The sequence below is a fragment of the Ursus americanus genome, chromosome 23 (assembly GCF_024610735.1).
Source record: "Ursus americanus isolate L20-20 chromosome 23, mUrsAme1.1.p, whole genome shotgun sequence".
NCBI lineage: Eukaryota > Metazoa > Chordata > Mammalia > Carnivora > Ursidae > Ursus > Ursus americanus.
Window position 1 is genome coordinate 11476157 of NC_142149.1, and position 24818 is coordinate 11500974.

At 47.5% G+C, this 24818-nt stretch overlaps 1 protein-coding gene across 1 annotated transcript; it reads right to left on the reverse strand.

Moving 5' to 3' along the window:
- Positions 1-1836: 1836 nt before the first annotated feature.
- Positions 1837-10075, reverse strand: AMZ2 (archaelysin family metallopeptidase 2). Its single transcript, XM_045814246.2, has 9 exons — positions 9967-10075; positions 9424-9520; positions 9013-9102; positions 8188-8470; positions 7476-7649; positions 7245-7373; positions 4423-4586; positions 3063-3239; positions 1837-2129 (listed from the first exon to the last, which is right to left on the reverse strand). The coding sequence occupies exons 4-9, from the start codon at positions 8468-8470 to the stop codon at positions 1974-1976; spliced, it is 1083 nt and encodes a 360-aa protein (XP_045670202.1). The 5' UTR covers positions 9013-9102; positions 9424-9520; positions 9967-10075; the 3' UTR covers positions 1837-1973.
- Positions 10076-24818: the final 14743 nt, after the last annotated feature.

A 24818-nucleotide genomic window follows, 5' to 3' on the forward strand; every position in this document is an offset into this window, starting at 1 on the left:
CCGCTGGGCTGGGGGTGGACGGCGCCGCGGGGGACGCGGGGGACAGCGCCGCTGCTGGTGGAGGGGGCACAGCGCCGGCCGCCCTCAGCCACCCGCGCTCCGCGCCCCCAGCGCGGCACCTCGACCCTCGGCCGCGCGGGCCTCCGGGGTGTCAGAGGGTGACCCCGGCAAGGCCGCGTTCTTCTGTCCGGCTGTCGCCGTTACAGGGCTTTGCGGACAAAATGTAGACGCTTAATCCTTCGCCTGACCCGAGAGAGACGGCTAATTCTGCAGGCGGCAACGCGAACAGCATTTCAAATTCCCTGATTTCTAGAACGGTGTGTAGACTGTGGAAAACTACTCACTCTCTTCACTCTTAAATACCTTGTTCATTCAGCATTTGCAAAGCAAACTGCGGGGATTTCCGTCTGTTACTGACTGAAAATCATTTCTCAAAACAAGATTTACCTATGGTACATAAAACTTAGTTGCAATGAACAAATTATATTTAATTTAACCCTAAGAAATGGTCCAAAAGTAAACAGTGCAATATTATACACAGTTGATGATTGCTAAATAAATGCCTATTACATAAAACTTAACATTTGTCCAACTTTTTCCAGGACTGAATGATTTGATTCTTTAAATACTTTTTTCCTGGTCTCTCTGTGCAGGGTAGGTACAAATGGACTTCAGGTCTTGGCCAAATAACCTCACCCCCTAATTTACACACCTAGCCAAATCTGAATGTGTAGGTTTGTAACAAGTGCTGACCTATAGGGCTCAACCTGTGCTTACCTTGTGGGAAAACCGAGGAAAACTGAACCCAGTGGACAATAATACTACGAGGAAGTAAAACTTGTGACAGAATCCATAAAAGCCCATGATCCCTTGGGTTCTCTTTTCATACTAGACCAACCAAGTGTTCCTGAACACAAATCACCATTTTTCTAAATGACCTTAAGAGGTCCATCAAGTAAGGTGAATGTAGTGAGGGAAAGCATGGATTCGGTTAGAATACGTGCTTTCAGTCACACTGCATAAATAAAGTTAACGGGGAAAGAATTTAGGTTCCAAACTTCAAAATTTCAAATTACCTGTAGTTTTACCCTCGAGGTGAAGATGGGAATGCGGGAAACGCCATCTGCTCACCAGCGTTCAATCAAATGATCTGATCTAATTTCTAGATCTCTGAGATACACTGATCTCGCAGAAGTGATTTGTCAAGTCTGCGGTTTTCGAGCTGTTCCCCGCGGAGGAAATCCAGCTGATGTTCACAGCCTGACAGGCCATCACGGGCGTTCCTGACACACCAACTGGGCACCCTGTCACACTCTCCCCTCAGGTCGACACTTTACAATGCAAGGTGTGAATGATACTCTGCTCGAAGCCTATAGGAAGAGTGCAACACTCACCAACATGAGGCCCGGTGTGACAAGTTGTGTGAGAGATCCTTCACAAACACTGCATCTGTTGTACAAGTCCTGTTAGTTCACATTTGGGGACTACCAGCCAATAAAAGGAAGACCAGGCAGCCCCCCTGGAAAGGAGAGTCCACAGATGAGGGATGTAGGTAGAAGAGGTGACTTGCCTGGGTCTACAGGAGGCGGGGCACCTCTTCTAAAAAGTGAACGAAAAACCACCCCCTGGAAATGATGTTCCTTGGAGATCCTTTCTTGGGACATATACAGCGATTTTATAATATTTACTTACTTATCTGCTCATCCTGGCTCTCTTGTGAGACACAAACCTATTTCAAGAATGGAAATGATGTGCTCGCTACCACGGACCAGGCTACTAAGACAGAAGAGAGAGGGTTTATAGTTTCCAGCTTTCCAAATAAGCCTCACTTCAGAGTTCAGGTGCTTTAAAGACCGGTGCCTTCTGTTACTTGACACAGGGCAGAATCAGTAGAGTTTATTGAATGTAGTACAGCAGCCAGGTGAAAGCCTAATGCGCACGTGTTCACTGTAACTACTCCTATGTGAAGGTCCTTATTTTTGGACAACAGCAAGGCATTTTATTATCCACTCCTTCCATTCCTTAAAGGCTTCCACGGGTTTGGGTAAATTCACATCATCCTCCCGACTGTGTTCTGTGCTGGCTCCGGGGGTGTCAACAGTCTCGTCGTCAATCCACCTCACCAGCGCCTTGAAAACCGAAATCCAGATTCACATGTTAACGAATCAGGACAAAACAGTTTGAGGCAGGAGAAACACGTTGGCTTCTAAATCACATTATCTCAATCGGTGACTTCTAGTGCCCCGGTAAGATGTTCCACCTGATAAAGATGTTTGTGAGTATGGAACAACACAGACTGGGTGAAGGAGCAGTTACCAAAAATACACACACTACGATTACAACTGATGGTCAGAAGTGTGCACAGGAGGAAAGATGAAAGAGAAACACATGAATCCTCACAGGTTTTTCTGGATGGGAGGATTATGCTTCTCTCAACATGCCGAATGTTCCACAGGGCACTGGGCAAGTGCTTTCGAGCTGATGTGAACGTAGGTCCCTGTGGAATTGTGCACAAACATGTAGGCAGACACACGTATGTAAAGATCCCTGCGTGAGAAGTCACACCCACGAGGAGGGACGTGATGGATACGGACACGTTTGTGGGCACGCGTGGACACACGGACATGCCCACACGGACCAAGGTTACACACTTACCCTCTTCCCTCTTAAAGAAACTCATCCTTTCCTCTGAGTGCACAGCACACCCCCGTCCCGTATTTGGAAAGATGAAGCATCTCCACATACACTTATGGTTTCAAAACAGACGAACTCTGCCAGGCACACCAACAAGCAGCCTGCTCTCCCAGGTCAAGGTCTCCGGCCCTGAGCGAAGGGGACCAGAGACCTCCTCCACTATTTCTCACTGAACTGCAAGTATAAGGCCCTGAGGCAAGGTAGTTTTTAAGAGGAGATTTCTTTGCGTGTTTTCTTTTTTTTAAACCACAGCTTCCTGCTTATCTTTGCACTAATTTCCTCCGATAAATTATAGCTCCAGAGAAGGGCCTAATAGAAAACGGTAGTTTGCTACTTATATAACCACTTCCCCCCGTTTTCTTTCTTACTTGGTATCTCTCTATTATGCTGAAGCCTATGGCGCACTGCAGCTTGCGCAGACAGATAGGGCAAAGGTTGAGGGGGCGCCGGTCCGCTTCCTCCAAGTGGTTGGAGCCTTGCATGAGGCATGCAAGCCACTGGCAGTGTCGAAGTCCAAATATGTGTCCGATCTCATGGGTTAAAGTCTGCAAGACATTCACAGCAAGGCTTTAGAGCGCCACCATCATCAAAGAGTTAGAGCTTTTTTTTTTTTTTTTTTGCTTTTCAAAGAAACAAATTTATAGGAATCAACTCCCTTGCCGTCATCACCAAAACTTCAATCTGCCCAAAGACTTAATCCTTCATTTCCCTAAATGTCTTACCGCCTTCCTTCCTATACTTAATTACTTCCCCTGGAGCAGGGGTTCTCAGCCTTGATCCATTTGAAATGTTGGGTGGGATCACTCTCTGCGTAAGCATGGGGGGGGGGGCGGACACCGCTGTCCTGTGCACTGCAGGATGCTTTAGCACCACCTCCAGCGTCTACCCACGAGACGCCAGTAAGACGCCCTGCCCAAATGCAACAACCAGAAAGGGCTCTAGACACTGCCACAAGTCCCCGGGTGGCAAAACTGCCCCTGGTTGACAGCCGCGGCTCCAGACCAGTGGGACGCCTGTTAGGATTCAGATTCCGGGACCCTTCCCCCACAGATGCCCAGTCAGTGGGTTTGGGAGCAAGGGGGCTCAATCTGCATGTTACTGAGCACACTGGGTGATGCTGATGTGGGGTACACACTCCGAAAACCCTGCAGCTCTCACACCCTAGGAAGGGGTACTTAGGAAAGCAGAACCTCCGAGCAGCAGGAAAAGCCTACATCTCTGGCTAGGGAGATGGGGGGAAAATCAGGAGACGGGCTTTCCAAAGAGCAGGGGTTGGGGAGGTATCAGGAGCCGTGAGTAGAACTAACCGCAGCAGAAGGGGGCTCAGAGCCCAAGAGGAAGCCGTTCTCAAGACGCCTGAGAGCGGAGGCCTCCACGAGCCACTTTACCTGATGACCACAACAGCTTCAAAGAGTCGGTTACCTTACTCATAACAGAATTCTGGAATTAAACTAGTGGTGAGGATGTGGGTACAACAGCCAAAGCTGTGTGTCACTAACGGGACAAAAAGCCAGCACGTATACTGTACATTTCAGTATTAAGGTGTCCACTTTGTTTTTATTGATAACTTCAGTCAAACAATATCCACCAAAAGTATATGAGTGATACAAACTCATTTATAATATGACCTTAAGTACTGTTGAGATACAATTTAGGGAATGAAGAGCTCTTTCAAAAATATTTCTGTTGCATTTTTTTCTTTCTTTCTTTCTTTTTTAAACGACTCACCTTACAGGAACGAAGCAGCAAAACACTGGTCACTTCGGGAATATAATAGTTATCAAAAATGGAATAGTCACTTGAAGATACTCTCTGCGGCTTGTTCACTCTGCCTTCATAGCGTGAGCTATAAAAATCACTGCCATACCTGGCAAAGCTGAATATCCCCACACCTGGAAAAGGAGGGCAAGCAACAACAGAATGGGGGTAAGATTCCTGAATGCAAAACCAACAGAGCCTGTTTGGGCATCCAGTCATTGGGTGCAAATCTGTGCTAATGCGTTCACGGTCTAATATGCTTAAGGTTGGCCAAGACAAAGGAGGGCTTTTGCCCCAGATTTCCCTATCAAAATCTTCTTCTGCGAGCCACACTGCCCTGCCCTGTAAGACTCAATGGTCTTGAGATCAAATTCTTGAGAAGTTGAAAGTTCTGGAATTTTATCCCCCCCCCCCCAAATTAGTCTTTTTTTCTCAAAGAGTAGTCCAAATCGAGGCCTCCAAGAGGAGCGAGGAAAAATGGTGACACACACACCACGCACCCATGACTTTAGTCTTTAAGAACACAATACACAGACCTCTAGGCCCTATGGGTGAGCGAGGGTTCCTGCACGGTCCTGATGCTTGGAGACCGTGTGGGAGACCATGCCTTCCCACAGAAAACTCCTCCTGCCTCCGCCCCCCACTCAGAGCACAGCTCTGCTATGTGGCTGCCCTCGGATGACCAGAATAAACAGTCTTGTAACTGACTTCCTGTCACACTGAAGCGTCTCTCCACTGGTCCTGCACGCACAGAGAACAGGGTTTGCTGCACCGAGCGGTCTAAAGGGCACGGCTTTAGAATGGGACTTGTTTATTTTTATTTATGCCTCTTTCCGTTGTTATTTGAAAGTAATCAGGTTTTTTCTGTTTTTGTTTTTTTTTTTTTGGTTAAAGAAACGAATTCATTGTAAGTTTGTCCGATCCAACTTAATCCAAAGAGAATGCTCCTCACCCCACCCTTTGAAGTGTCACCTGGTATTTGATATTTAGAGAGAGAGAGCATTCTGAAAGTTAAGAAAAAAACGGAATCTCCTCATGTCACAGCTGACCTCTATCCTCTGGCCAAGCAAGTGTGGGCATATTTCACTCCAATACCTTTAGCAAGAACATTTTTTTCCTTCTAATAATCCTACAGATGGAAGATTATTTTCTTTAGTAATTAAATATTTCTCCATTTTAAAATCCCCATCTTCGTAAACTTGGAGAGTACAGTCACACATAAGATATTATCTCACTGCATGGCAGATCAGTGCTGCTAGCTTACACCTTCTCTTAGGCCATGCAATATTTAAGAAACGCACTAAAAAAGGTGAGCGTGCTTAAAGTAGAAACATTTTAGGAAAATGCTCCTCAAATGTGCATAAGATAAAAAGAGCTAGCAGTGTCCCAACTCTTTCAACATTTTTTTAATGTTTCCATTACTGTCAGGTTAACTATAAAAGGGGAGATAAAAATTTAGCTCATAGAAGTTTATTTCTGATAAGGGCACCTGTGTGGTCAGTTAAGCATCTGCCTTGGGCTCAGGTCACGATCTCAGGGTCCTGGGATCGAGCCCCCATGTGAGGCTCCCTGCTCAGTAGGGACTCTGCTTCTCCCTCTCCCTAACCCCCTAGCTTGTGTTCTCCCTCTCTCTCTCTCAAATAAATAAAATCTTTTTCTAAAAAACAAGTTTACTTCTGATAGAAAAATAGCTCTTACAAAAATCAGAAAGATAGCAGTGGCCAGAGTCTCCAAGACAGTGAGTGTGTTGATGGGGGGGTGGGCGCTCTAGGAATGTAAATGGAGAAGTCACCAATGAAGGAGTAGGGGGAAGAAGAGGCTCTGTGTTGCCCTGGGCCCCCACCTCTAATGAATGTGTCAGAAAGGGAGATGTCTAATAGAAAGAAACATTTGTTAAGGAAAGGGCCCACCTCCAACAAGCCCAGAGACACCTGGTCAGCCATGAACTGGAAATCCGAAAGCACAGTCCGGGTACCTACTCCCCATCCCCAGACCGCTAATAGATGACCGCTCCCCTTAGTGCATTGGACATTCCCGTTCAAACCTGTCAGATCCTAGGGGACGAGGGTAGAGAAATTACAGCAAAAATGGAGGGGTGAGGGGAACAGTGGAGAGGGCAAAAAGAAAGAAAAAAAATGAGGCAAAAATAGGATTTGCTTCCAGATTCTTTCCTACCCCTCAGTATTACCATGCAGAATTTCTAATGAGTCAAGTTTACTATATCTCAACTCGAAAACTGAAGTTGACTTTTTATAAAAGTAAAATAACAAAATGGCACGAGACACAGGATAACTAAGAAGCTTGCACACTTGTAAATCAGCCTATGGTGACTCTATCTAGACAAGAGAACTGTGAAAAGAACTGAAAAACAATTAGCAAGATTTTCACTTATGCTAATGATAGTACAAACATCCTTAATGTCTTTAATTCACCTTGCCCCTGAACTACTGACATTTACCATCTGTTGTGCTGAACCCCTATGTAGATGCCAGGCTTATAGACACACTTTTTATGTATCAGCACTGTTAGGTAAACTACCCCAAAAGGACTCTCTGAACTAGGTATCATCGGCCGCAAGATCACGTAGGGAGTGAACAGCTGGCTGGGGGAGGAACCCAGATCACCAGAACCCGTCCACAGCATACTACGTCCCGAGCACAGCACGATGCACCTGAAATATTACAGTCTAAAGTACCAAAATGATAACTGGTTGGAAATTTCTTCCCTTTATCAACAGTTTCACATACTCTCAAGTTGAAGAAATTTCTACCAACAGTGTCAAAAAGGAATACCATCTGTCAAAGAGGCCTGTCCAAAGACAAAATTCCAGGAGTCTCGTGGGTAAAGATCAATCATTGTTACTCCCACAATACAGAAGGCATCTCTAGGTTTCTTCTTTTTTAAGAACCTCAGGATGTGCCCTATTTGAAAAAAAAAAAAAATGCATGTGTGAGATATATATATCCATACATGTATCTAGTATCTCCTTTACTCAATTCAAATTGTACAGTTGTTTAATTCACCTGCATGAATTTGTAGGTTTTGTGTGTTATCATTGATTCTAAAGGAACACCTCGTTACAGAGACAGGAACTGGTTCTAGGAGTTTCACTGTCAAGCCATAGAAAAATGCTTCACAGTAGCCCTTGAGCCACTTAATATATTCTTCACTGATAATTCTGGTGTTTCCTAGAGAGCCTAGAAGATGGAAAAAATTATAAGACAGACTTGAAGATGATCATTCAGTCTTTACGTCCATCTATAATTAGAAATCTGAAATTAGAAGCAAACTAACTCCAGATTTTCAATAAACCTTTATCACTCATTGATGTGAGCATGAATTACAAAGAAACAAAATGTCCCTGGGGCGCTTGGGTGGCACAGCGGTTAAGCGTCTGCCTTCGGCTCAGGGCGTGATCCCGGCGTTATGGGATCGAGCCCCACATCAGGCTCTTCCTCTATGAGCCTGCTTCTTCCTCTCCCACTCCCCCTGCTTGTGTTCCCACTCTCACTGGCTGTCTCTCTCTGTCGAATAAATAAATAAATCTTTAAAAAAAAAACAAAAAAAACAAAATGTCCCTTTCCAAGGCATTTGGGTACAAAACTTCCACCACTGTAATGAATGTCAAAAAATGATCATAAAACTGCCCACTTGAATGAGATCAGCAGCCTAGGCTATCCCTGGCAATAGCCCCGCTACAAACCAACCCAAATCCAGCATGTTACCAATGCATACCAATGCACTGTATATAAATACTGCGTTTCTCTGGAGACGGGGCCTTTCTAGAAGGATCACTGAAAAACTGTTCGAAGTCTTGGGGAACCTCAGGATGGGAGATGATCCAGTCTGATTCCGAATGCAAGGTAATGGGTCCAAACAGTTCATTGTCTGGCTTGAAGGCTTTGTTCAGCAAACGCCTTTCACCAGCATCTAACTTCTCGTACTGTGACACAAGCGTTGGGTTCTTTGAGATGAGAGCTGTTTTTAGAGTCTGTTCAGAGTGCTGTACTGTTTGCATCTACCAGGAAAACACAAGTAATCAAATATACAATGCATATCCACGCCAGTGACTTTAATCTGCCTATCCTCCACATATATCTCTAATTTCTCCCTGGAATAGAAAAACTATTGCTTTTTTTTTTTTTTTAACTATTATTTGTACCAAACAACTGTGTTTCTTCCCCATTTCCAATCAATTTCTTGGGGAGGGTACCTAAAAAAGTAAAAAGGAAAATCACAAAGTTCATTCCTCCTTCTCCTATGGAACCCGCTCCCGTTATAAAAACTGGAAGAGAATGACTGACCTGATTTCCTATTTCCTTCTGTCCTTGGGGTAACAATATTATGAACTGACTCATTAGGGCCACATGAAAAATACTCATCTTTTCCAAGGTGACTCAAAGATGTTCCAGACCACACAAAAAGAGAACTGATGTAAGTGCTGCCATTTCTGTAATTTAACTGCAGGCTGGTAATAGACCTCAGCCATTGAAGTTTATTGCCTCAAAGTCATGTCACCCTGGGGAGGACATCAGGTGACTAATCAAAAGCCAGACTCACAATGACAGGTCTCTTCCATTCACATCGTGTTCCTCTGTAGGGCTCTCATCCTTTCTTCTGAATGCGTCAAACAGCTGTTCCACCACGAGGCTTTTTGAGTTAGAAGAGGAAAAAAAAAAAATTAGACTTCACTCTCTGGAACCTATCTTATTTCCTAATTCTCTAGATTTTTTTTTCCAGTTTAATGATTGACAACTGACGGGAAAATTGAAGCTAATGTCTGTTCTGGTTGGACATCAGAATCCTGAGGTTCCAGAGCGAGGATGCAATTCCCAAACGGAGGTCATTATTGTCAAAGCTCTGATACGTGCATAAGATCGTCCTCATTGTTCCCAACTGGGCTGGCTGCCAGTTCACTTCTCCTACAGGACAAACTATCAAGCAAAATGCGCCCTCCTGTATCCTACCTACCTTTAGGGAGGTAAACTCCCATCGAAGTTTTTGCCTTACAAGGACGGGCATGCCTGGGCCTGGTCAGGAAAGTGCTGTGCGGGGGGCGCCTTCAACCCTAATATTAAAAAGGCAGTGTGAAAGGTCGGCCTTCCGCCAGTCTGTCAGGTCCACTCTGGGTGGAACCGCGAGAGGCAGAAAAGGATCACTTAAGTGGGCAGGACGCCTGCAGTACTAAAACCAGCACATCCTGGGCAAACCTGGACAAGTTGGCCACCCCCGCTGGTTGCTATAGCAACCCGCATCTTGGGCTGGGGCCCGTGCAACCGCGACCCGCTCCCTGGTTGGGGTGGAGTGGGGGATCCCCCGGGGAGTCTCGCTTCGTCTTTCCGCCCGGAGAAGCCTCCTCAAAGGGCCTTGCTCCCCGGAGAGGCCCCCGCCCCCGCCGTCCTCCCCTGCTTCCGCCGCGGCGGCCCCGCCCACACCGTCCCCATCCTCTCCAACCAAGCCCCCAACCCGGCAGGCCACGGCCCGGATCTGTCGGCTCCACCGCACTGCCCTCACCCCGCCAGGCCGGGACACCGCCCGCCTCCTGCGGCGGCCCCTACGCGCCCCTACGACGCGCCCTGCGCCGTCCCGCGTCCCCCACCCCCCTCGCCGGCGCAACGCCACGCCCCATCGCGCCACGCACCGCTCCGCCGCTCCATCGCGCCCCGCCCCGCCCCTTCGCGCGCGCCACTCCCGTGCCACGCCCCCGCGCCGCACGCCACGCCCCATAGCGCGCGGCTCTCGGGCGGGCCCAGAGCCCTAGTTAGAGCCGCCGTCGCGGTGCTGGTCTCCGCGAGCGGGGGAGGGTGGCGAGCGGGCCGCAAGGCGTCGAAGTCAGTCCCCACGGTCCCATTCTGCCCCCTGGTCCCCGCGGGACCCCTGGAGGGACCAGTGGCTGCGCCGAAGGTGCGCAGTGGGCCGCGGGTTTGAGGAGCACCCTCGGCGTGACTAATGTAACCAGCCGGGTCCAAAATAAGTCCGCCGTGACCGCAGGTTGACGTACAGCCTGGGCGCGCGCCCCGCGGCCGTCACCCGCTGGACTTTCCCTTCTTGGCAGCAGCGCCTGCAGCGGCCCGGGTGCGGCCGCAACCGCCAAGCGCAGGTGGAGCGCGCGGAGGGGGGCGGCGCGGAGGCGGGGACCCCGCCAGGCGACGCCCGCGGGGTTTCTCTCCACCCGGGGATGCATCCCTCGGTGCCGCCTCGCTGTGCTGGAAAGGCCGAAATGCGTGTGCCCGAGAGAAGAAAGGCGCGGGCGGGCGTTAGGACTGAACTAGCTGTGTGGCCTTGGGTCGGCTGGTTAACCTCTCTGGTCCTGGGGAAGATGAAAGGAGCCAGCTCTGATCCCTAAAGCCCTTTCAGCGCTGGGAAGTGGTATATGAAAGCAGAGGATCCCCTGGCCCACCCTTTTACAGCCCCTTCATGCAGCCCAGTGCCCAGCAGACATTAGGACATAGTAGGTGGTCAGGCTGGCTAATGCCACATTGTACTGCCAAGGATAAATCGCGACTTAATTGCCATCCCCTTTCCCTTCAAGGGTATTGGTCTCCAGCAGGCCGCCAAACAAGCCCACCCGCCCCTCACTTCCTATCCAGCTCAGTTCATTCTTACCTAGGTTCACCCCATGCTCTCCACTCCATTTGACTCAGCAGCTTCCTACAAAAGAATCCCCCCAAAACCCTAGTCCACTATAAGCCTGTTTCTTTACACCCCCATCTTTTCCCACAAGTCCTCTTCTCAAGACCCACCTTAAGGGACACTGAACATCACTTTTTCCCTCCCAACCTTCACTCAAAAATACTCCTGAGCCCCAGTTTTCATTTCCAAGCCATTTTCCTACTACGAAAAAGCAACCTCTTTTCTTTTGAAGTTCAGGCCATTTTTGCCATACTCTGATTTTTCTTCATCCTATGTGTTTTCTTCATCCTTCCTCACTCTCCAGGAAGGCCACACACATTTTCTTGATAATTTCAGCCCTGATGATTATCTTCTCCACCCTTATCCTCTTGTTTCTCCTTAGAGGACCATAGCTTCATAAATGTTTCATCTGTTCAACTCCAGTGACCACCTCGGTCTCTCCTTTGTTTATTCCCCCTGGATCTTGAAACGTCCAAATTCATTCTTTGACCTCAGTGCCCATTTCCACCCTTACCTGAACCCATTCGTCAGTAAAATGCATTCATATCAAGCCTGGTCCCAAAGTTTAAACTGAGAACATCAACACATCACTCTCACTGTGCCTGACTGACTTCTTGGCTTTCTTGGACGTTGTGCGTTTTGACTGAATGCCTATCTCCAGACATCCCAAGAGTCAGTCAGTGTAGCACAGGGACTAAGATGGTGGTCTGGGTTTGAACCCTGGAACCCTGTTCATTAGCATGTGGTCAGCATTTTAACCTTATGCATCTCTTCCCTGGTTTGTACAACAGAGATAAAAATAGCACAGAACTTCTGTAGTTTTAGGAATCAAACGAGTTACTTTGGACATTATACCTTTTGGTCCAGTGGCCTTCTGACATCCTGAGAAACTTCACTGAGCTCAGTGTTCACCTCTTCCGTAGAGCTCTCCCTAGCCCTAACTCTGCAAAACAAAAAAACTCCCTCCTCTGCAATGTTCATTGCTTTGTGCACACTGCGATCGTTGTCCTTATCACAATAATCATAGCTTAGTTCCTCAGTGTTTCCCTTTCTAAACTGTGAGATACTTAAAGGTAAAGACTTCCATTCAAGGTATCTGGAACATACCAGATGGTTTTTCATTCAACTCATGTATTCATTAATAAGAATTTTTTTTTTCATTTAAACTATTTAAATTCACTTCCTGGATAAAAGAAAAAACTTTGTGGTTGCCCCCAAGTTTTAGAAGGATACAATATTTCTGTACAGTTCTGTACAGTAGTTCTGTACAATAGTTCTGTACAGTTTCAAAGTATTTAATACTTATTGTTTAAAAACTTTAGTACCCCATGTTCGTTAAGCTTTATTTTTAGAATAAAAAGAATATATGTAATATGTAAAATATATTTATATTTAATTTTTCTCCAAACCATTTGAGAGTAATTTGCAGACACGATGTCTCTTTACTCCTAAATATTTAGCGTATATTTTCCAAAACCAAGTACAGTTTCATAAATAACCACAATACAATTAAAACATACCAGTATGAACTCATATAATTGTACCTCTTCACCCTGCCCCCCCACCACCATTTCCCTACAGTCTCTGAATTTTACTCAAGAAGATTCCACTAGAGATCCATTTAGATCAGCAACCAATCTGTTGTTCGTTCTCCTAGTTCTCTGATTTTCTTTAAAAATTACTAAATATATGAAAATATTCCAAGTACATTTTTAAAAGCCAAATCATACTGAGAGTTATAATGAAAAATAACAGCCCCACCCCATAGGCTAACTTCCAAGAGGCTCTCAGATGTTTTCTCTGTATTTTTGTCTGTATTTCTGAACGGGATGCCTAGAATGAGATTTCTTGATCCCTTGGTTTCAGGTAGTATCTGTTGATTTGTTGCCGTGAGAGATGGGGACTGACCTCTCTTACTCATCCTCACACTGCCCACCTCTGGTTCCCCGCCAATATAGTCGTACCACAACTTTGGATTGACTCTGTAGTCAAGGCTTCCACTACGATAATTACTCACTGTTGACTACAGAGCCAGGCAGTGTACTACGACCGTGCTTTCTTCCTTTTCTTTTTAAAAAGATTTTATTTATTTATTTATTTATTTATTTATTTATTTATTTATTTATTTGCGGTGGGGGAGCAGAGGGAGAGGGACAAGCAGACTCCGCGATGAGTGTAGCGTCCCATGCAGGGCTTGATCTCACGACCCTGAGATTATGACCTGAGCCAAAATCAAGAGTCCGACGCTTAACTGACTGAACCCCCCAGGCCCCCCGGGCTTGCTTTCTTGTAGAACTCCTTATTTTCACCTGGAGTTAATCATCATTTTATTTCTGTTACTTGATTTTCTTTTTTAAATTATGAAAACTCCATTTACCAGCCTCCTCTAATCTAATTCTTTATCGTTAAAAAAAAAAAGGCTTCATCATCTCTGTTACCCACTTGTCAATATTTTCTGCATAGACTAAACACGTCAGTTGTTTGGTTTTGTTTTCCGGGAGCCTTCCTTCTGCAGTTCCCCATCCCCTGCTCCACTCTGAACCGGTCCTCCCGGGGCCTGCTGTGTAGCCATCACCCTGGGACTGCAACGGAACTCTCCTCTGTTGGATCCTTTCTCCTAAATTCTGTGTCTTCCTCCTTCTTGGTTTACTCCTTTGGTTGTAGTAGCACCTGCCCTAGATCCTTTTGGAATTAAAGATACATAGAGGGGCGCCTGGGTGGTGCAGTCGTTAAGCGTCTACCTTCGGCTCAGGGCGTGATCCCTGTGTTCTGGGATCGAGCCCCACATCAGGCTTCTCCGCTAGGAGCCTGCTTCTTCCTCTCCCACTCCCCCTGCTTGTGTTCCCTCTCTCGCTGGCTGTCTCTCTGTCAAATAAATAAATAAAATCTTAAAAAGAAAAGAAAAGAAAAAAGATACATAGAAATAAATATTTTTACATCTTACATATCTAAAAATGTTTCCAGTCTACCCTTATACTTGACTGAGAGTCTCCCTGGACTGCTGTGGAATTTTAGGTTGAAAGTCATCTTGCCTCAGCATTGGGAAGGGTTTGTTCTTTTTTTTCTGACTTTCAATGATTTTGATTCCTAATCCTTCTTTTGTTACCTGCTTTTTTTAGGAAGATCTTGGAATCTTCCCTTTCTCCTTAGAGTCCTGAAGAACTGTATGGTTTTTAAGTATATAAATTTTTTAAAAATATTTATTTTTTTAAGTAATCTCTACACCCAACATGGGGCCCGAACTCATGACCCTGAGACCAAGAGTCACACGCTCTTCTGACAGAGCCAGCCAGGTGCCCCTGTAAGTTTTTTTAAAGATGTGACCCGGTCTGAGCCTTTTCTTCCCCATTCATTTTGTTGCTTGCTCAGTGGGCTCTTCACTCTGAGTCTCTTATCCTTCCATTCTGAGAAATTTCTTTCTCTCCATATTTGCTGGACGTGGGACTTTCAAAATGGATCCTCTCATTTTCTTTTCTTTTCTTTAATATTTTTCCATCCATCTTTTTGTACTATTTTCTGAAGTTTTCGTCAACTATCTTCTGTCTTTTCTTTTGAGTATTTTTTTTCAAACACCCTATTCTTTAATAGCCAAATGCTCTTTCTTGCTCTGAATGTTTATTTTGTACCTTTTCTCATTTAATGGGTAAAATGTCTTTTCTTGTCTCTCTGTGGATATGAACTATGCTACTTTTGAAGTTTAGTTCTGCTGTTTCCTCTGTTTGGGTCTTTTGCTTTCATGTTAGAACTTTCCACAAACATCTGATGATCCTTGGCTATCTGTTAAGCTTTCATCATGAGGCACACAAAGCTGGTTGATGGTTTTGTGTACATGAAAGCAGATTATCTACTGGGGGTTCTCAGGGGTGAGCTGGCAGACAACCAGCTGATTCACTGAGGGGAGATTCCCTAGCAGCTGAACCTGTGACCCGACCATTTTTTCCAAAAAAAAAAAAAAAAAAAAAGGATTGTTTCCTAACTGACTGCCAATGTTCTGGAAACAGGGTGAGCGTCCCACTAATGACTGTGCAGTTTCTAAATCCTTAACCCCCTTGTTTTCATCCTCTATAACTTACTGCCCACAATGCTTTTCAAGTGTCACAACCAACCCATTTTAACATGAGAACACATCGAGAGGGTTTCAGTCATTTACCCACTAGTATGAATTCATATTTGCTCAGTTTACTTTTCCTCTAGTCCTTAGCTGATATCCGCTGCTCTGAGGAAATGGAAATCTGATTGGTCAGGAAGTAGAAACAAGTAAGTAATTGAGGGTCACAGAGTTCCTCAGCAGAAGAGCAGCCCAGAGCAGCTAAGGCAGACTGGGGAGGGTCCTGTGATCCAGGGGATTCGGGCACTGGAACCTACCTGGATGCTACTGGGAGGTGAGAAGATGGAGAAGAAAATTCACTTACAATTAAATTGTGCTGAGCCAGGGCTGTATCCAGAGAGCGAGAGTTGACTTGCTTTCTCCCTCCAGCCCTGCAGACAACCTGCCCTCAAAGACCCAGCACCCAGGTGCTATGGGAGAGAGAGTACTCAGAGTGGCTGACGTCAGCTAGGGGCTAGAGAGAGATTACTGTGCCAGGGCAACCCAAGAGCCCAGTCACCCTGGCAAAGATAGATTTTAGGGAAAATGCATTCTGCGTTGCAAACAACCAACTTATAAATGATCTTTTGGACCAAGTTCTGCTTGCTCACTGAGGCTCAATTTGCCCGTCATGGGCCCGCTCGGGTAGTGCCAAGTCAGGGAGGCCATTAGCAGAAGTGAAAAGCAAGAGATCTTTGAGTCCATTAGGTGAAAAGAGGATTTTTCTATCTTTTATTATTTATGATCCGCGGCTTCAGTTACTGTTTCCCGGAACAAATAAAATGTTACAGCTCTGCTTCGACTTACTGGAGCAAATAGATGCTTATCGTCAATCACGTAGAAATTGCGAGGCGGTGTCTAAGGCTTTTGCTGTTTGTGGCCTCTTTGCAGTCCTTTGATGTCAGACAAGTTACTTTCTGTGCCTCAGACAGCTTCCAAAAGCTACCACAATCTGGGTGTGTGTGTGTGCGTGTGTGCATGTGTGTGTGTGTGTGCGTGTGTGTGTGCGTGCGTGTGCGTGTGTGTGTGCGTGCGTGTGTGTACATACACACATACTCGTCAGTGTTCCCTATACCTGTCTTGCAAATGAATACAATCAACTCCACGAAGTGAACGAAAGCTGACTTGAGTTTTTACTTTAGGAATGCCGCTCCCCGGAAAGGAGAAGCCGGGGTTCTAAGGATCTCCGGGAGCATTCAGGATTACTTGAGTGGGAGCTACAGGGAGCATGAGGGGAGGGAGAAGGGCCAGGTCCAGGGGCCTCTGCAACCTCGGGAGTGTACCGTCACCCCCACCCCCACCCCCACCCCCGGGTGGCTCTGGTAGCCCCCCACCCCCCCAGGGATGGGCTCCAGCATTGCAGCTACATCTGAAATTTTCGGTTTTCTTTCCCCTTCCCCTTTTTCAGTCTCCAAGAAGGTGGGGGGAGGAAGCCTGAATGAGACGCAAATGAAAGAGGAAGTGTCTCCGCACTAACCAAACATACACCAGCCCACTCAATCAGTGACCTCTTTGGAAACACTGAAGACATCCTCTGCGTCCTTTCAGACTTTCCTGGGGGAGGGGACAGCTGCCTGCAGAAGCAGCCAGCTTCCCTCTGGTGGCCAGGTCACTGCGGGGAGCAGCCGAGGGAGACTGGGGCGGGGAGGGCGGTGGCCACGGGTTGCCAGCCTGGGCCTGGAGGTACAAGGAGCTCCTCTCATGTGCTCAGGCAGGAAAGGCCTCCTTGCCCTGCCGTGTCCCGCAGGCCTTCTCCCTCACAAGCACAACCCACTGAGCTCACAACCTGGAGAGGCCCAGGCCGTGTGAACTGTGGGGGCCCCCTGAGGGGGCTTCCGCGGGACCCCGAGCCCTTGCCTCCCTCCGCTCTCCAAGTCCGTCAGCATCACCCCCGGCCAACAGTGGGGCCCAGCTGCTGCCAGCGGAGGGACAGGATGGAGGGACCGGCAGCCCTCTGTCAGGGATGGCGAGTGACGGAAGCAAGCGTGCGCAGGGGACCCGGGAGGGAGAAGGCCGCTCGGGCTGACGCTTGAGTGGTTGCGAAGCTCTTACTTGCGATGTAAACACATTCCTACTCGAGTCGACATGACGAAAGACAATAGTGAGACATGTAGAAGAACGTGAAAGAACAGAAAAGTCGACAAAAGGACAAATCACTCCTGGTCCTCTGCCCACACTTGCAGACTCTTTCGTGGTGCGGACTTTTTCAGCATCCCTGGAATCCTAGGAGACCTCCGAGGTCGTGCACACTGAGTTTTCCATCTATTCCTCTTATTCCAGGAAGAATACTTTACATACAAGATGTTCATCACGGTGTTATTTAAAATCCCCGAGAACCTGAAAATGAACGTTCATCACTAGTATTTCAAATCAAATATGTAAAATTATAATCTCGCAATACAGTACGATGCAGTCATGAAAAAGATTAATCTCGTGCCGTGTTTATGAACATGGAAGGCTGTTGCCGAGACCGTGCTGAATTTTAAAAAAGGTTTTCAAGGGGCACCTGGGTGGCTCAGTCAGTGAAGCATCTGCCTTCGGCTCAGGTCGTGATTCCAGGGTCCTGGGATCGAGCCCCCGCGGCGGGCTGCCTGCTCAGCGGGGGGTCTGCTTCTCCCTCTCCCTCTGCCGTCCACCTGCTTGTGCTCTCTCGATCTCTTGCTTGCTCTCTCTCAAATAAATAAAATTTTTAATGTTTAAAAAAAAAAAGGTTTACAAAACAATATATAGCTTGAGCCTATTAATGAAACTGCATGTGTGTGTGTACAGGCAACATTTGCCAAAATGTTAATGACGGTTCTTTCTAGAAGGAGGGCTTCCTGTGCTGTTTACTTCCTTCTTTATATCTTTTAGGACTATTTAAGTATATATCATGATGAGCATTTATGACTTTTATATCTTTTAAAGTATTCTGAAAAAAAATCTTATGTCAATCAGTACTTATTGATATAAAATAAATCCATTATATGGTGAATGGAAATGAGAGCTATAAAACCCATGCACAGGATGATACCATTTTGGTATTTTATAGCTTTATATACTAATGTACATATCTTACATGTAAAATTTACTGGAGGCACAAATACAAAAATATATAAATTACGTTAGGTATAAAATTCACATGTTAGGCATAAAATTCACATAGTAGGTATAAAATTCACGTACTAGGTATAAAATTCAGATATACATGTTAAATGTATGTATTAAAAACAAGTTTAAAAAAAGTGTTGCCTTGGGGCGCCTGGGTGGCACAGCGGTTGAGCGTTTGCCTTCGGCTCAGGGCGTGATCCCGGCGTTCTGGGATCGAGCCCCACGTCAGGCTCCTCCGCTGGGAGCCTGCTTCTTCCTCTCCCACTCCCCCTGCTTGTGTGCCCTCTCTCGCTGGCTGTCTCTCTCTCTGTCAAATAAATAAATAAAATCTTAAAAAAAAAAAGTGTTGCCTTGTGCTTGCTTTCTAAAATAATGACGCTGTGTTAGATTTTAAACATCATGGTATCTCCACTGTGCGGAGAAAGCAGCAGTATTTGGGGCTGAATCTTGGAGGAGCAAGGACCAGTCAGGACGGGACGACTCAGGAGCAGGGAACAGCATGTACTGAAAGGCACAAAGTCAAAGTCACAGCAGAGTGTGGCACATTGTCAGCCGTATCACCCCAGCAGCTGACACCACAGAGCATTCCTGCCTGGAAACTCTCCTCCTTGCCTTTCTGGGTCACTGTTCTCTCTGGGCTGTCCAGTGGCACCGGTCAGCCAAGCAGCCACTGGGGGCCCTAAGGGAATGAGGTCCTGGCCTGACAACTTTGGTTGGGGGCGGGGGAGATTCTGTAGAGATGATGAGGATTAAACCAAACTACTTCGTCGTATTCTGGAAGCTCAGGCCTGTGTACCACAGGCAGAGAAGGTAAGAATCCATGGTCGATGGACTTGGGTTCAAGTCGAGACACCACACCCCCTCCGTGGCCCCCTCCCAGACAAAATACTTCACCTCCCTGAGCCTCAGTGTCTTTAACCGCAAAATGGGACAGTAAGAACCTCCAGCCCGTAGGGTGGCTAAGAGGATGAAGCAAGACTTGGGAAAGCCCCTTACAACTATTTATTATCAGAAGACACTGACCACGTTACTAACAGCATGGCAAAACCCCAAAGGCAAAAACGCAAAGCCCTGACATTTTAGCAGGTCATTTTTTTGCTAAGAAACCAGAGCTCACGACAAGTCCTTGTGATATATCCTCGTGGTTGGACTTGTCGGTCACAAGTTCTAATTATGGAAATGCACTCTGACAAAACAGCCCGTTGGCGTGAGTCACTGGGGTGGTTTAAGTCTGTAGGCCAGAAACTCTCCTGGGAAGGGTTTGGAGATGTGTATACTCGAATGAAAAGAAAGCAGTGATTTATAATCATTTTCAGCCAGGGATTAATTTACAGTAGTGACAGTGACTTCTGAAACAGCTGATGTAAAAATAACTGGCCAGGGTCTCCCCCTTGTGCTTCCTCACAGACCCTTCTTTTTCCAACCTATTTAGAGTCTCTGGTTGGAGGTACACCCCTCCATTGATTCGGGATCCAGCCTAGAAATCTGGGTAAGGCCTTTTGAATGCTAATTCAAATCGCTTCAGTCCTCTCATCAAACGCAGAACCTGGGAAGGTTCTGCTCCATGTGGATGACCGTCCTGTGGCTTTGAAACTGGTTAGGCTTTTACTGATGGCCCTGGATACGAGAGGGCGCGAGGATGTTTCTTTCCAGGGTGACTATTTCTTACTCCTCCACATTTGGATTTCATATCTGGAGTCTTTTTGAGCTGTTTTTTGAGTTGTCAAAGTATTCGTTAACATTCAAAGCTCTGCTATGCATGATCTTATCGCATGGCCATTGGGAGCACATACGTGGAAGGATGTCCCCCAAATCTTGTTGAACTAAAAAAAAAAAAAAAGTTTGGGGCACCTGGTGGCTCAGTCGGTGAAGCATCCGCCTTTGGCTCAGGTCATGATCTCAGGGTCCTGGGATCCGGTCCAGCATCAGACTCCTTGCTCAGTGAGGAGCCTTCTTCTCCCTCTCCCTCTCTGCCTCTCCCCCTGCTTGTGCTCTCTCTGTCTGTCTCTCTCTCTCAAATGAATAAATAAATCTTAAAAAAAAAATAAAAGTAAAAAATGTTTTTAAAGGTTAAAAAAAAGTTTCCAAACAGTATATATAACTTGAGCCTATTTTTATAAAAACATGGGTGTAATTGTGCGTAAAGAAAGAGGGCTGCCAAAACGTCAATGATGGTTAATTAGCACGGGAAGGAGCCATGGGTTTGAGTCCCAGCTGTGCCACTTACTGAGTGTGTGACCTGGAACGAGATGTCACATCTCTCAAGGTCGCTGTCTGTCTCTGAAACTGGGATGAGCTGTTATAAGGATTACGTAAGATAAAAAAAGCCCTTAATAAATAATGCTTATTATGATCCTGCACTTAGACCTTGAAGAAACGGATTCTGCCATTTGCCATAGTAGACAGCCAGCAAAACACAGTGCGGTAATTGAAATAAAACACAAGTCACTGTCACTGGGTGTCACCTGGAGGTGATCCAGCACAAGAGAAAATGGTGTAGAAAAACCCCAAAGCCATTTAACGAATGGCTCCCATACATCCCACATCAGCACATTCAGTCCCAGGAGGCAACGGGACACCAGATTCTAACAAGTATTTCTGGTAAACAGGGGGACTTCGGGGTGACCCCAGTGGCCACTCAAAGGACTGCTAAGTCTCTCTCCACAGGGAGATCAGAGCACCCTCCATTTTCCATCGTTGGCCAACCCCCCACCTTCCCGACTGGCACGTTCCTAAGATATGTCACAATAGACGGTTTGAAGTGTTTCTGCAAATATGCTTTCTTATATTCTCCAATTGCAATCAAGTCTTGCTGAAGGCCTTGTTCTGACTTCCAAAGGTGACTTCACCTTTCTTTTTTCTTCTCCAGACATGTTAGCTTTAAGGTTTGACTCTCACAGTAGGGTTTCCAGATACAGTGCAGGATTCCCCATTATTTGAATTTCAGAGAAACAATGAAGGATTGTTTGGTTTAAGCATGTCCCAAGTATTGCCTCAGACACACTTATTCTAAAAAATTATTCATTTTTTTTCTCTGACATTCTAATTAACTGGGCATCCTGTATTGTCATTTGCTAAATCCAGCAACCCTATCTCCAAGGGAAATCTTACTTTCCTATCTTCAAATTCTTGGAGGTGGGGGTGACCTCCTGCTTGCTCACCTGCCCTATACACAGTTCTGGGACGATAAGAAAGGTAATTCTATATCCACAAAACCAAATTCCACACAAATAGTAATTACCTCCCCATGCAAGGCATGGTGCCGGGGGACCCAGGGAGAGTAAAGTCTGCTCGATCACGAGCCCAGCCCTCAGGAGCTTACAGTGTGGAAAGCGAGTGACCCCCCATGCAGGAGCCACACAGAAAGTGTTCCGGGTGTTCCAAGCTCAGAGGAGAGGGAGATCACATTTGCTTGGAGGGAACTGGAGGAAGAAAGGTTCCTTGCAGGGGTGACACTTGTATGCATCTTAGAAAATATCAACGGTGGAGACAGCATCGTCGGGCATGCTTGGTGGGGGGAATGACTTGAACACGTGTAAGGTAGCGGGAGAGGATGAGGCGTGTTTGGTGACTTCCCTCCCTTCTTCTTTCCTTCCTTCCTTCTTTTCTTTCTTTTTCTTTCTTTCTTTCTTTCTTTCTTTCTTTCTTTCTTTCTTTCTTTCTTTCTTTCTTTCTTTCCTTCCTTCCTTCCTTCCTTCCTTCCTTCTTTCTTTCTTTCTTCTTTCTTTCTTTCTTTCTGAAGTAAGCTCTCCGCCCAATGGGGGCTCAAACTCACGACCCCAAGATCAAGAGTCACATGCTTCACCAAATGAGCCAGGCAGGCACCCCTATTTCCCTCTATTTTAATAAAAAATGAGAGTCCTGGGCTCTCAAGCCTCATCGGCTACTTTTTTTTTTAATGTGGCTTTTAGCAAGTGTGTAAGCTAAAACCTCAAATGAGACTCAGTTTTCTCATCTGTGAAAGGAGAAGGTGGCCCGAATGCTACACTTCCCTCCAACCGAGCCAAAGGAAAGCTCTTGGGGACAATGGGGGAGCAACATGACAGACCCACTCAGACAGCACCATGGCCCGTGTGGCGCCCCCACTCCTCTCTCCAGAGGATGAACGGAGGTGAAGCAACTGCTGGGAGCCAGCCCTTAGGAAGGGTGCTGAGGGGTTGAGCCACCCTCCATACCTTGAAGAACTGGACTCCGCCAGGAAAGAGAAGACGTGGAGAGTAGGTTGTGACCATGGTGGCCACCATGAACCACATCCCTCGTACTCACCGCTCGTGCCCTCCTGACGTTGACGGTGTTCATCCTTGGGTCTGGGCTGCCTCAAACGATGCAGTGTGACAGAGGACACGGTGACAGAGGACACGGCACCAGCTCCAGGCTTGTGGAGAATGTAAGAATCCATGGTCGATGGACTTGGGTTCGAGTCGAGACATCACACCCCCTCCGTGGCCCCCTCCCAGACAAAATACTTCACCTCCCTGAGCCTCAGTGTCTTTAACCGCAAAATGGGACAGTTAGGCTTGTGCTTTAGGAAAGCTTGGTGGGTTCTGCCCTTGCGTTCTCGGAGCTCTGTGTTATCAGGTAACAGGCTGACAATCTTCCTGGGGAGGCCCCTTGGAGACAGAGAGGCCTCGAGCCTCCGTAAAGGGGATTGAGGGACTCAGCCTGATGGGCACCCCTGTTCCCACTGATCCCACCACCCCCAGACTCGGAAGCCAAACCCACGGAGACACCCAGCATGGTGGTGGAGACTCGGGTGTTCCCCCCAGACGGAGACCAGCCACCCCCCTGAGCCTTGTTTCAATTCTCAACCCACAGATGCAAATAGCGTTGCTGTTGTCTCAAGCCACTGAGCTTTGGGGTAGTCTGTCACACGACAGGAGGCAATGAAAACCCACACTCCCAGGAACTAGGTGAAACGCCCAGAAAAATGTCAGGAATCTGAGCCATCAGGCTGGTCAGGTTCCTAGGGCTCAAAAAAAAAGGACGGGCTCAGTTTAGCCACAGGCAGGAGTGCTTCTCACTGAGGCCCAAACAGGAAGTCAGTTTTCTGGTCTCCGGGGTGGGAGTAGGTGACAGGCACCCTGGGGGTTTCTCAGCTCTGGCACGGAGCACCCCTGGCAGAGGACCCAGCCTGACTCTCCTCAGCCGCGGCTGTGCTCCCCCGGAGAGGTGGTGGCACCCAGCGGGGTATTCAGAGTGGGGAGCTTTGGGGCCTCCAGACCACTGTGGCACCCTCCCCACCCGCCGCCACCTGCCAGGCAAAACCCACAAGAGACAGGTGGAGCGCAGCGGGGATGGAAGCGGAAAACTACCCTATGAGGCAGCTGCCAGGGGTTCCTTCCAGTCAACCCAGGACGGGAGCAGGAGCGAGGGTTATAGAAGGGTCCAGACGGGCAAGGGAGCTAAATTCAGGGCTCTGGACTGGAGTGCTGGGCAGGCTTCGTGGGCAGGGCCAGGCACAGGCTTTGAAGACCGCCCATGCGTTGCGGGGTCAGGAAGGGACAGGGCATTCTGCACACAGGGGATGAGCCCTTGTCCCACTCCAGATGTGCAGGTCGGCTTCTCGGGGCAGCGGGGGCCAGGGGACGCGGGGGGACAGGAGACGCAGGTGAGACACGTGAATGCTGGGCCATGACAGTCCACAGCCCAGACTGCCATCGAAGGCCAGGCCTGGGTCTGGTTCATCATGGACGCCCCCTCACCCCGCACCCCCCAGCAGCTAGCACATAATAGAGGCTCAATAATGTGTGCTGACTCTTGGGACTTGGCTTCTGCGTCACAGGGAGATGCTGAAATTATTTCCACGGGGGCGACCCAAGTCAGGTAAAAGCAGTGAACAGACACTGGGGAGACTGGCCAAAGGGGAGACTGCAGGAGGGGGTCCCCGGAGGCTTCTGCAGTGCCCGGCGGACAGCAGGCGAGAACAGGGCTGGAGATGAAGGATGGGGGAGCACCGTCCGCAGGAGGACTCTTACGAGGATGGACAGCTGAGCTAGGTGGGTCTGGGGGTGCGGGGCTTTCATCCAGCCTTGCCATTAAATCAGCACCTGACATGGGCAAGTCACCAGCTCTCTCGGGCTCTGCCATGTCTCTGAGTCAAAAGTATTCGATAGGAAGTTTCCCTTCTGCTTAGAGACTTCGTGATTCTGAGATCTGTGACTCATAGCAAGTGTGGGTGGGGTGGTGTCAGGGTAGGGAAGGAGCTGGAAGGGTCAAAGCTCCAAGGAGGATTGTGGAGAAAATGATGCGGTTGTCACAGAGATAGGGAGTCAGAAGGGAGCTGGGCTGGGCGGGAAAGCGGACTTGTTTGCTGTTACCGAAGGTTGGAGAATAAGAGGGCACGTCTCCAGTGCAAATGGGAGGAGGAGGCGTGAAATCACAGCCCATTGGAACACTCTCCCTGTACCCGCCCCCCCAGAAGATGTCCAAGTCCTAATCCCTGGAACCTGTAAATGTCACCACATACGGAGAAAAAGGTCTTTGCAGGTGTGATGACTTAATCATTATCTTTGGTCTTGAGATGGGGAGAACATTCTGGGTATTCGAGTGGATTTGC

What these genes read in the sequence shown, in the direction of transcription:
- AMZ2 (XM_045814246.2), bottom strand. Translation starts at nt 8,470, where the DNA reads ATGCAAACAGTACAGCACTCTGAACAGACTCTAAAAACAGCTCTCATC. An exon ending in TGCTGCTTCGTTCCTGTAAG is followed by an intron (nt 3,240 to 4,422) that starts GTGAGTCGTTTA and finishes AATGTCTTGCAG; the next exon opens with ACTTTAACCCATGAGATCGG. An exon ending in GCATAATAGAGAGATACCAA is followed by an intron (nt 2,130 to 3,062) that starts GTAAGAAAGAAA and finishes TCGGTTTTCAAG; the next exon opens with GCGCTGGTGAGGTGGATTGA.